This window comes from Nicotiana tabacum, chromosome 23 (assembly GCF_000715075.1).
Source record: "Nicotiana tabacum cultivar K326 chromosome 23, ASM71507v2, whole genome shotgun sequence".
Classification (NCBI taxonomy): domain Eukaryota; kingdom Viridiplantae; phylum Streptophyta; class Magnoliopsida; order Solanales; family Solanaceae; genus Nicotiana; species Nicotiana tabacum.
In genome coordinates this window covers 92,211,670-92,222,080 of record NC_134102.1, presented here as the reverse complement: position 1 = coordinate 92,222,080, position 10,411 = coordinate 92,211,670, and the positions used below count along the sequence as shown (strand labels likewise).

The following is a 10,411-nucleotide window of genomic DNA, read 5'->3' as shown; positions in this document are numbered from 1 at the left end:
CAAACTATCAATCTCCCGAAGCATATGTATTATCTTTCTTCAACTTCCTGGAAAGGTGGAAATATAATTTGAAGTATATACGTTTAGGATTCTAATCTTTTTAAACTATTGGGTTCTAAATTAATAATTTGTACATATACAATGAATTTTTTAGGACAAATAAAGTATTTGAATCAAAGTTACTGGGTTCAGCCGAACACATAACCGACAGTGACACTCTAGCTCGGCCCCTGAGGACGATTATATCGACAAATGAGAAGAATATAAAGGAAGTTGAGAATATTGAAGAAAGCAAGTAACCAGTAGTAATAATCTAGATGACCCTTGTTAATATTACTTGACAACCAGCTAATTTCACCTCCATATGAAGTAACACTATCCAAAACATTCACTATAAGACTCCCAAAAAAGCCAGAAACAGCCATCCCAAGTGTGAAAATAGCCACAACAAAACTAGACATGCTTTTAGGAAGCTCAGAATAAAGGAACTCAACCAATCCAATTGCATTGAAAGCATCAGCTAGTCCAAGAAGCACATACTGTGGCACGAACCACATAGCGGACATGTCTACTGATGCAATATTTGGACCATCTTGAGGATATACATCTTTCTGATCAATTGCTATATCCCTCCTTATGCCTTCTGTTATCGCTGAAAGTGTCATCGCTGTAGAAGAGAGTACTAAACCAATTCCCATACGAAGAACGGGGTTTAAGCCTCCTTGCTGTCGTGTATACCTTTCCATTAGTGGCACGAAAGCACGATCATACAATGCAATCCAAAGTATTAGAGTGATTACCATAAAGACAGAAAAAGATCCAGCTGGTATTTCAAAATCAGAGAAGAATATATGTCTATCCATTGTCTGTGTTTGAAGTGTGGAAAATGAGAATTGATTTAAGCTCAACTGAACGTTTATGTTGCTGGACCATATAGGAACAACTCTAACAAGAGATTTCAAAGATTCTACTTGTTCTACACTACGGAGTCTCCACGGATTTGAAGCGGATCCATCGCGATTTATGTCTATTTGAGGATCTTCAATTATGCAAGCTTTATCTAAACACCTATAGAAACATCAGTCAAAAAGTTATAGTTTTAGCAGCTAATACAATCAAACATCTCTATAACAATAGAGAAATGTTGTTATAGAAAACATATATTATAACATAGTATGAAAATTATTTTTATAAAAAACTTGGCTTTTACAGTGAATGACTATTATATAGCATGTTGTTATAGAAAGGTCTGACTGTAGTTTACTTATAATCTTGAATTAACTAGGACTAAACATAGGCTACCCTTCTAATGATCATACCTGAAGCTGTTTGTTAAGGCCTGAATTTCAGAATCGGGCGAATGATGATAATAGTTTTCACAATTAACAGAGTGAAGATTGACATTTCTTTTTCTAACAGCAGCAACAAGTACTTGAAAGAATCCGGTGAACAAGCTTTCAGTAGCATTTACTTTGATATAAAGAGGAGAACCCAAAAGGAAGGCTGAAACAGAGAAAAGCATAAGGATAACAGGAATTCCAAAACCAACTTGCCAACCAAAAGCATCTTGAATATACACAATTAAGGTTGTCGCAATGAGTGTTGACATTCCAATAGTAGCATAGTACCAGTTGAAATAGCTTTCCATAATCCTATTATTATTGGTGTTTTCTTTGTTGTCCAATTGATCAGCACCAAAGGCGATAGAACAAGGTCTAACGAAACCAGCTCCCACAGCAATAATCCCAAGAGAGAAAAATAACACAAAGAATTGTGCTGGTGTTGGTCTGTTGCATTCATTGATTTCAAACTGATCACAAGGTAAAGGCCTCAATTGTGGAATAATGGTGGTTAACCAAAGAATAGCCATTCCCTATGAAAAAATCAGAAATTTGTCTCAGTAAAAGTAGTAAAGCTGAAATCTTCATCACTAGAAATGCAATTGTTCTCCTATGAACAAGCTCCAGCTAATTACTTTTTTGAGATATAAGAGGTTTCCAATCTAATACTATTGTCTTAATTACCTAAGAAGGGAATATAACAAATAAACTTGAAGAGCAAAGTTATGGAACATACAAAAAGGCTGGAGATGGATCCAATAGCAACAACTCTGAAGCGACCGAAGAAAGAATCAGAAACAAAGGCACCCAAAAGAGCCAATCCATGGGAAAGAGCAGACCATATATTCAATATGCTTGTAGCTGTTACAACCTCCAAATTATAACCTTGCATCAAATATATTATCATGTTTGGCTGCAATCCGTAACTTGCCACTCTCTCCAGTGTTTCGTTCACTGTAAAATAATTAGAACCACCCACAAAATGATTCTTGATATAAGAGTTAAAAAGAATTAAGGTTTAAGGAAAAAAAACACAATAAAGATTTTGCATGACCTATGATGAAAGACATGGTTTTGAGCCCACCCTTTGTTTGAGATTTTGGAGAATGATCTATCAACCTCTCTTCTTCTTGGATAATTGCCATTTTCTTTTTTTGTAATTATAATTCCTTTATTATAGTTTCAGTATTTTTCTCCTAGCTTTTCTTATCTACTTTTCACCAAAAGAGTGAAGAAAAAGATATTGCAGTAACACCAGAAATAATATCACGCAGATAGAACTTAGTGCTTTTGAGCTTTTAGTGTCAAATATCTGCTTACTGAAGAGACATGGCATTTTGAGATTAGGGAGAATCACAAATAAAGTAAACACCTTTTCATAATTCTACCAGTGTAATAATTATACAAGTTGTAGTAGTATTCAAGTGATCTTCATCAAACTTTTGACTAAGAAAATTTTATTTTTATTATTCTTTTTCTTTGAAGAAATAGCTACATGAACAAAAAAAAAAATGAACACTCATAATTTTGAAAATTGAAGCTAATCTGATTGTTTATAATATAAAGAAACCAACAAGTCTGGTCATGTGTTTCCATAATAAACATTATTAAGTTCCTCATTACAAGAAAGTGAGGATTTGGCAATATTTATTTAGTGACCATTTGAAATAGATGGCTTCCTCATAATGGTATTGTAACTGTATTACTTAGTGCTTTTATAGTATATCTTACAATTCCATAGAAGCCTAAGAATCAGTCTGCAAAATCATAGAAAAATAGCCCAAGTTTCAAAAATTAAACATTAGGAACATAAGAATCTAAAATCATATTTATAAACGTGGACGACATATATAAAGTCTCATAAACATAAATATAAAAGTAGAAAAAAATATATGAAAAGAAAAAATAGAAGATAAATTTAGACAATTGAAGAGTTTTGAATAGTAGACAAAGATTTGATACTATTTCGATGAATTTTGTGCCAAGTGTCATCACTATAACATGTCAAGTTTAAATTTTTAAGTCAAAACTTCAATAAAAGTTTCAAAATTATTTTAAAATAGAAGATAGGAAATTAAAATAAAAAAATTAAAACTGTCAATTTAAAAAAACTAATACTTCCTCGGTTCCTCCCACGTTTGTTTGGCGTTATTTTTGATTTATTTACTAAATCTTCCAATGCAAAATATAATAATAATAATAATAATTCGCCCACATTTTTTTGTGCTGCAGTTTGTAATTTATTTATATATTTAATAGCTTTTTAAACTACAACAAGAAAAAGGAAGAAAAAAATAAATCATCCAAAAATTCAACCCTACGAACTAATATCTTCCCAAATGTGGGTTTGGAACAACAATTCTTATCTACCTCCATAATTGATTTTTATCCACGTTTTTCTATGTAAATAATTTTTTTTCCGGTTTTTCTTTCAAGTATCCACATTAAGCCAAATGGCAGCCCAATAATATGCCATTTGGCATTGCTCAAAATAATTGGCAATATTAGGATAAAATAAATAAATAATATAATAAAATTAGTTAGTTTAAAATTAGTGTGGTTAATTTTGCTAATATAGTCGTGAAGGGCAGCATTTCTAATTACATTAGACGTGGAAGGTTTTTTAAAATAATTTTTGTTGCAAAGTTACGTGGAAGTTGGATGTAATTGTGTAACTATCAACACGAAAATCTGCAAAATTATTCAAGCGGTAAAATGCCTAAAATATTAATTTACAGTAATATTTAAATTTCAAAAGATAAGTAATTAACCTTATTCCTGGAAAACACTTAATCCCAAAACTCACGTATTAAAAAAAACTACTGCCCTTAACTCAATCATCAACATCTTCTTAATTAAAAACTTATTATTCTCAGAATTTATATCTGATCCAAACTATGCCAATAGATCTCAACATTCTCACAAACGGTGATAACCGGTACGAACAATATACAAATAAAATTGTAACCATAGCAAGGTTTCTTGGTCGGCCAAATATTCTCCATGGGATATATATATCTATCAAAACAGACAATTTTTCAACCTATTAATTATATTATTACTGATCTGTTTTTATATTGTTGCACCAACACTTATCAGTTGACGGGTTTATAATAATATTATCTACTATTTCATGAAAAGACAAAAGATGATAAATATTTTTAAATATTTAAATGCGAACTTTATCCTGAATTTTTTTCAATATCTTCAACAACAACAACAACTGAGTATAATCCCACTAGTGGGGTCTGGGGAGGGTACTGTGTACGCAGACTTTACCCCTACCCTGGGGTAGAGAGGCTGTTTCCGATAGACCTTCGGTTCCCTCCCTCCAAGAACTCCCCACCTTGCTCTTGGAGTGACTCGAACTCACAACCTCTTGGATATCTTCAAGTACTTAAATAATAAAATTATAATTCAAGAAAAAATAGTAGAATTTGGATATACTTAAATGTATAGATATTCAGTGCATTGACATATTTATAAAATTATATCATTTACATGCTTTTTTGTGTATCGTATTTTTCAAGTAATATTTGTATGGAAAGGTAAAAATCTAAAATCTAAAATCACATTTTTAAACGTGGACGACATATATAAAGTCTCATAAATATCATAATTAGAGTACTCACGAGAAAGGAGTTTGTATGGAATGGTAAAAATATTTTTCTACTTATGTGTTATTTAAAGCTTTGAATTTTAAATGAATGGAAGCTTGACATGGCTGAAAAACGGTTTGAAGGTCTGGTGATTGCTTTTTCTCAGGTTGTGGCCTCTTCTTGGTTGAAGGTTTCACATGAGATCTGAAAACGTAATATAGATATAGCTGCCGAAGGTCAGTTTATAGGTGCAGCTTCTTCGATTTCTTAGGTTATGTAACCAGAGACGAACTCAGGATTTGAAGGTTGCGGATGTACTTTTAGATTCAATCAAAATCTACTTGTATATAGGGTATTCACTATTAATATATTACTATTTTCTAAGAACACATACATGTATACATATAATTTTTGCTGAACTTTACAGGTGTCGATGACCCCTCTTGGTATAGCATAGGATCGTCCCTGGTGTCAAAGCTAAGCATGCTGTAACTATAGGTTTGCATTTTGCTCTCTACGGATTGTTTCAATATTTTGATGGCTCAGATACAGTTGAATGTGGTGCAAGAAATTATGCTTTCTTGTAATTCCTCAAGTGAAGATTTTACGAAATTTTGAATGTTTTTACAAGATTGTGGGTTTTCATTAAAGAGAGAATTTAGTATTTCGCTGGCTTTGGTTAAGACTCAAAAAACTTAAGTTACTCATTACTTAGCAATGCTAAGAGAGTCTAGAAATTACACTATTTTTTTCTATTGCGAAGTATGCTCCTAGTTCGGTTTAATAAACTTGTTGGTTACTAATTCAATTTAATAAAATTCTTTGCTTAAGTAAAAAAATCTTAAACAGCCACTCAACTTAATGAATTTATCATTATCTTTGTTTTGTAACAATAAAACCACATAACTAAACCCTTTATTATAATACATAATTATCCCCCTTGGATTGTTTCACTTTACCAGTTGTACCCTCATACTTTGCGGGAGTTCTATGACCCCCTATATTTGTTAGAAGTGTAATAAGTACCACCTTTTCAAGTCATCCCCAGTTTCAAAAGAAGAAGTGCAAATCACGCGCCGATCTTTGCGTGCCACGTGTCAAATTCATTTTGTTTTTAATTTTTTCCGTTTACCTTTTTATTTGTCTTTTTAAACTTAGTTTATTCTTTTTCTTTTGCGTTTTCTTTCTCTATCTCTCTTTCTTCACCATTTCTGATCCCTCTTGTACCCATAACCTCCCTCCCCCCCCCCCTCCCCCCTTCCCCGCCTCTCTGCTCTTTGTTGCCGACCACCCTGCATCACCCACCGAAAAACTCTTATATTAAATCAAAAGGTTACCAGAGATAATAGACACGATAAAATTATGAGACATTTTAATTAGCATAAAAATAATCTTCTAAATTTGCGGGAAACAGAACAATAAACGACGGAGATAACTTGATAGAAAGATAATGTCGCCGGAATCACCATATTTTTCGGTGAAAGACTTTGTAAAGAAAAGAAAGGAAAGAAAGAAAAAAGAAAAGAAAAATATAGAAGAAGAAAAGAAGTAAAATAAAAAGGAGAAAACATAATTGTAAAATAAAATTTGCTTCTCGTCGGAATCATTAACTTATCCGGCGAAATACTACAAGGAAGAAGACATATTTAAAAAGAAAAAAGGAAAAAGTTAAGGCATTAATAAAGAAAGAATACAAAAAAAGGTAGGAAAAAGTAAAAAGAAAAGAAAATGGAACAAACTAGCTTGGGATGTATGGGTCAAAATCTGCCCTTAGAATATTTAAGACGAGATAATACTAAGGGAAGAATTCTCAAGTCGTCGTTAGTCGAGAAGGCCCAAGAAGCAGCAAAATCCATAGTCGAAGAATCGACGAGAGCCGTAGTCGAGATGTCAACAAGGGTCGAGGTCGAGTATCGTTGATAGAGCTGTAACGGCTAGTTTTCAAGATAAGATATTAAAAGAAAATATTCTAGTGGATATTCTCTACACTTGTAATATTAGGGTTTCTTAGGCATATATATATATATATATAGAAAAAAGAGACAATGATAGGGGCATGTGATATTCATTTGTAAAGAACACACTTTGACTAAAAGATTCTCTCTCTTGCTAAGATACAAATACCACATTTTCACTAAGATTCTTGTCTAGACTTTTCTATCAGATCCGAGAATAACTTGAAGGATTCAAGGATTTGTCTGTCATTCATTATTATCAGGAGGAACATCACATATTTCATACTTTATTGGTTGAATCATTCTCCTAATTTACTTAAACGTTATTTATTGTTATTTATTATTATTGAACGCTACATTATTACTCTTGCCTTCTAGAACAATTATTATATATTATTGCCAATGCCTGACCGGACCCATCCATATTTATTGCATCTTTGAAAACTCCATCTAGGGATATTACTGCTAACCAAGATTAACCCTTAATTACACAAATTTAATTATTTGAACCAAGATTTATATTTTTTGGTCAAATAATTTGGTACCGTCTGTGAGGATTTCTTAGTTAAACTTTTAGTTTCTTCTAGATCTACAACTAGCACGGGTCACTAACGTAAAAAAAAAATGGCAAGACCTTATTTCTTTGTGTACAAAAAATCCAACATGGCAGGTAACCGAGAAGAAAGGATGAGAATAACAAGTGTCCTCCCAACCAACCTTATGAACGTCATCAACGAAAGTTGTAAAACGGCAGACAAGGGTGCGATGCCCAGTGCTTCCCATAGACGAGATGGGTCACTGCCCCTTCACTGCAGCATAATAAAATCATGTGGTAAAAGAGCCTCCACGGCTATGGAGGAAGAAACGCCCCCATCTGTGGAAAAACTCCTCGAAGCATGGCTAACTGACACGCTAACAAGCATCCTCAACAAGCCCGCTCAGGGCACGACTGCAGAAAACGCAAGGACTTGCACGATACAACAAAAAGACGAGCAATGCAACCAACCCTTTCCTCCAACGGCAGGTATTACTCATAATGTCATTGATAGTGCAGGTGACAACGCCATCACTGCCATTCTGAAAAGGATGGAAGAATAGAGAATGAAAACAAGGCACTCCGAGATCAAATGAAAGAACACCAAGAAAGGGTTGATAAAATACTAGGCGCTCCTAAGCTGTTACCGAAGAGGGACGCCGGCCGGTACATCGAGCAGCCGTACAGTGATGATGCAACCCCACATGCCATACCAAAGACCTTCAAAATGTCGCCCTACCTCAGAATATATGACGGCACAATCGACACTGAAGATCACGTGACTCATTAAGTCACCACCGTAAAAGGCAATGATCTCGCCAAAGAACAAATATCTTCCATTTTGCTGAAGAAGTTTGGTGAAACCCTCACAGGAGGGGCATTAATATGGTATTCGCAGCTACCAGCATGCTCCATAGAGACTTTAGAGGAAATGGCTGTCAAGTTCGTAACGGCCCATGCCGAAGCCAAGAAGGCCGAGGAAAGAGTTAAAGACATATTTGCTATTAAGCAGTCCCTGGGAGAGGGACTAAGGGACTTCCTCGCCCGATTCAATAGAGTGAGGATGACTCTGCCAAACGTATCAGAAGGGATGGCGGTCGTAGCCTTTCAAAACGGGCTGAGTAGAGATGGTTCAAGAGCAACTAGAAAACTGTTGAGTCAGTTGATGAAGTATCCCTCAACCACTTGGGACGAAATCCACAATGCTTACTATGCCGAAGTACGTGCAGATGAGGATGACCTCAACGGACCAACTCACTGACTAACCTTGGTACAATCCGAATCAAGAGAAGATTGAAGAGACAACACCATAAGAGATCACCCAATTCCATGACTAACAGGGAACGACATCAACCATATATCAGAATGGCCATTGCGCCATCCCTCCGCTACGAAGAAGGTCCGTCCAGACCAAGGACATGAACTAATCGGAACGACATGGTATGCCTCCCTTGTTATCTTCTCACAATTTTTGTGTGTCGCCTACAGATATAGTCTACGCTCTGGAAAAACTCGGACCAAAAGTGAAGTGGCCGCCGAAGATAAGATCGTACACGAACACCAGAAAGTCTGATGCCCTATGTGAGTTCCACCAGGAACGAGGAAACAAAACTGAAGATTGCATCGCCCTGAGGTAAGAAGTCATAAATATGTTGCGACAAGGGCACCTCAAAGAGTTACTAAGTGACAGGGGAAGAACCAACTTCGCCAGAGGACGTGAACACCAAGGACCGCCAAAACCACCCTCACCAGCTCGTACCATCAACATGATCATTGGTGGCAGCGATGACGCCTCTATCAACAAAGTGATGTTCACCACTACCCAAAAACTCAAGCGATCTATCACCCGCGAGCGGTATGACGAACTCGAAGAAAGTATCATCTTCGACAAGTCGGATGCCGATGGTTTTACCTTTCCTCATAATGACGCCCTCGTTATTACTTTACGTATTTTAGATAACGATGTTAAACGTATTATTATAGATGACAGGAACGGCGTGTGCATTATCCATCCCCGAGTGCTTACTCAAATGAGACTCGAATATAAGATAGTGTCGCGCTGCATCATGCTAACTAGTTTTAACAATGCAGTTGAATAGACATCCGGGGAAATTACACTCCCCGTTTTGGCCGGCGACGTAACTCTGGAGATAGCGTTCCACATCACGGACCAGGCCACTACGTACAAAGCCATAGTGGGAAGACCATGGATACATCCCATGAAAGTCGTCCTCTCCAACTTATACCAAGTGATTAAATTCCCGACTCTATGGGGGATTTTTAGCATACGCGAAGAACATTGCACATCACGGAAATGCTACCGCATTACCTTAGACATCACGGCTACCCAACAGAGAAAAGACAAAGATAAAGAGGCTTAGTAATCAACAGGGTCGAGGTCGGAGCAAGATGAGATAGAGGACGTCATCAAGGACCCTGACATGGTCGAAGCCGCTGGGTCGACCATAGAAGACCTCGACCCCGTTCAGTTGGATTTCAATGACCACAACAAGAAGGCCTATATCGGCTACAAGCTTCAGGAACCAGGTAAATTCAGTCAATTCTTAACAACTAACGCAAATTTGTTTGCTTTCAGCCATGCAGATATGTTAGGCATCCCAAAAGAAATCGCTACGTACAAGTTAAATGTCGACCCACTCCACCCCCCAGTGAGGCAAGTCAGGCGTAAATTCAACTCCACAATTAATGACGCAGTGCGTGGGGAGGTGAAAAAGTTGCTGGAAAATGGTTCCATCAGGGAATCGAAGTACCCCAAATGAGTCGCTAACATAGTGATGGTCAAATAGAAGAATGGGTAGTGGCGGATGTGCGTGGATTTCACAAATTTGAATAAAGCATGCCCGAAGGATTCGTTCCTATTGCCACATATCGACCAACTCATCGACGCAACGGCCAAGAACGAGTTACTAAGCTTCTTGGACGCTTACTCAGTCTATAATCAAATCCTTATGGAAGAGGAAG

The 10,411-nt window shown here is 36.2% G+C and overlaps 1 protein-coding gene across 2 annotated transcripts; it reads right to left on the bottom strand.

Moving 5' to 3' along the window:
• Positions 1–31: 31 nt before the first annotated feature.
• On the bottom strand, positions 32–2,680 carry LOC107820901 (protein NRT1/ PTR FAMILY 1.2-like). 2 transcript variants are annotated; one of them, XM_016647258.2, is made up of 4 exons: positions 2,395–2,680; positions 2,077–2,294; positions 1,320–1,873; positions 32–1,068 (listed from the first exon to the last, which is right to left on the bottom strand). In XM_016647258.2, the coding sequence occupies exons 1-4, from the start codon at positions 2,483–2,485 to the stop codon at positions 219–221; spliced, it is 1,713 nt and encodes a 570-aa protein (XP_016502744.1). In that variant the 5' UTR covers positions 2,486–2,680; the 3' UTR covers positions 32–218. The 2 variants fall into 2 exon arrangements, with proteins under 2 accessions (XP_016502744.1, XP_016502752.1); XM_016647266.2 differs by having other exon boundaries at positions 2,425–2,680.
• Positions 2,681–10,411: the final 7,731 nt, after the last annotated feature.